This window comes from Limulus polyphemus, unplaced genomic scaffold (genome assembly GCF_000517525.1).
Source record: "Limulus polyphemus unplaced genomic scaffold, Limulus_polyphemus-2.1.2 Scaffold5940, whole genome shotgun sequence".
Taxonomy (NCBI): domain Eukaryota; kingdom Metazoa; phylum Arthropoda; class Merostomata; order Xiphosura; family Limulidae; genus Limulus; species Limulus polyphemus.
The window spans coordinates 49,886-51,243 of NW_013671550.1; the positions used below are offsets into that span (position 1 = coordinate 49,886).

The window sequence follows — 1,358 nt, forward strand, 5'->3', positions numbered from 1 at the left end:
CATCAGATGTAGCTACGCAACAAAATCTGCATCCAGTTGATTCATAATCTACAAACCTGATGATGACAAAACCTTGTCGAAACGTTGTACATTTGCTGTTATGTTAAACTTATATTAAAGTTTTTCTTCGTTACCCATTCAAGCCGGCTCCAGCCATTATTAGTCTCAAAGTGGGTTCCTCGTCATCAAATTTTAATTGTAATAAAGCACTCTGGTTCAGATCACACTGCGCTGCAGTAGTATTAGTACTAGTGATAAGCAATACAAAACGCGACCTCAGTTAAACGCCTTATACTATAGTTATACTGTGATAATTTTGATAAGCCTATTAAAATCACAAGGCAAATCATTTCTACCTATGTAACAACGGCTGTGAACTCTCTGCTATCATTTTCACCAAGAGATAATTTCAATTGTCAAGAAACATAAACGAATGCCTCACAATCACGAATTCTTTACGAGTGGCAATATACCACAAACAACGTCTACTAGAGGACGCTGGTATATTTATTTTAGTTTAATGATGTTAATTATGCCATATGATGTTAAATTTGAAGCTTTTATGTACAAATGCAGTCCATAAAATCCTTAAACCAAGAAGGGTCTACTTTGCCTAATATTCCTCTAAAGAACTAATATCATAATAATATAAATATATGTAAATATAGTCGCATTAATTAGCACCCCTTGTGTGCTGCATATCACATACTGCCAACGATGTAACACTGTAACAGCAGTGCCGTAGCCACGGGATCGCGAAAGGGCGTAATGCGCCCTCTCATAACAAAAATGCACCCTCTAAAAATCTGCTGGATGCAGTTAAGCTGATTTTGCAAAATACTGCAGGTGATGATAACAGTGTAACAGTACAAGACCATCAGCCTGCAGAAAAGAGAAGACGTCGTGAAAACTCTGGTTTCAAAAACTACATTGTTGACCAGCTGCACAGAGATAACACCAATTTGTCAGAAAATGATAACCTCAAACAATCGTGGTTCTGTCTGATTGACAGTATCCTGGGTGAGCTTGATGAATGTTTCTCAAAAACAATATCGCATCTTATTCGTGCCATGGAGTCACAAGATCACGAATCAGAACATTTCTTTGACAAAGACCGAATGCGATTTCTCGCAGAATTGATCGGCCTTGAAATGAACAGGTTTGTTTTGGCTCAAATTGGTGTTGCCAAAAAATACATCAATGACCACTGGAGGAAAAACGACAAACATAACTTGGTGTCTGTTTTGCAACAGCTTTTTCATTTGAAATCGAAGAGCTTTCCAGCCATTACAGAACTGTATGAGGCCGCATTAACAATTGGATCCTCAACTGCAACATGTGAAGGAGTTTTTTCTGCT

General features: G+C 37.8%; 1 protein-coding gene across 1 annotated transcript in view; it reads right to left on the reverse strand.

Moving 5' to 3' along the window:
- LOC106473164 (protein AMN1 homolog) overlaps positions 1–486 on the reverse strand; it is a 40,461-nt gene extending 39,975 nt beyond the window's left edge. The window contains exon 1 of the mRNA XM_013933842.2: positions 357–486. Coding sequence (XP_013789296.1) covers positions 357–391 — 35 coding nt within the window. The 5' untranslated portion in view covers positions 392–486. The remainder of the gene's footprint in view (positions 1–356) is intronic.
- Positions 487–1,358: the final 872 nt, after the last annotated feature.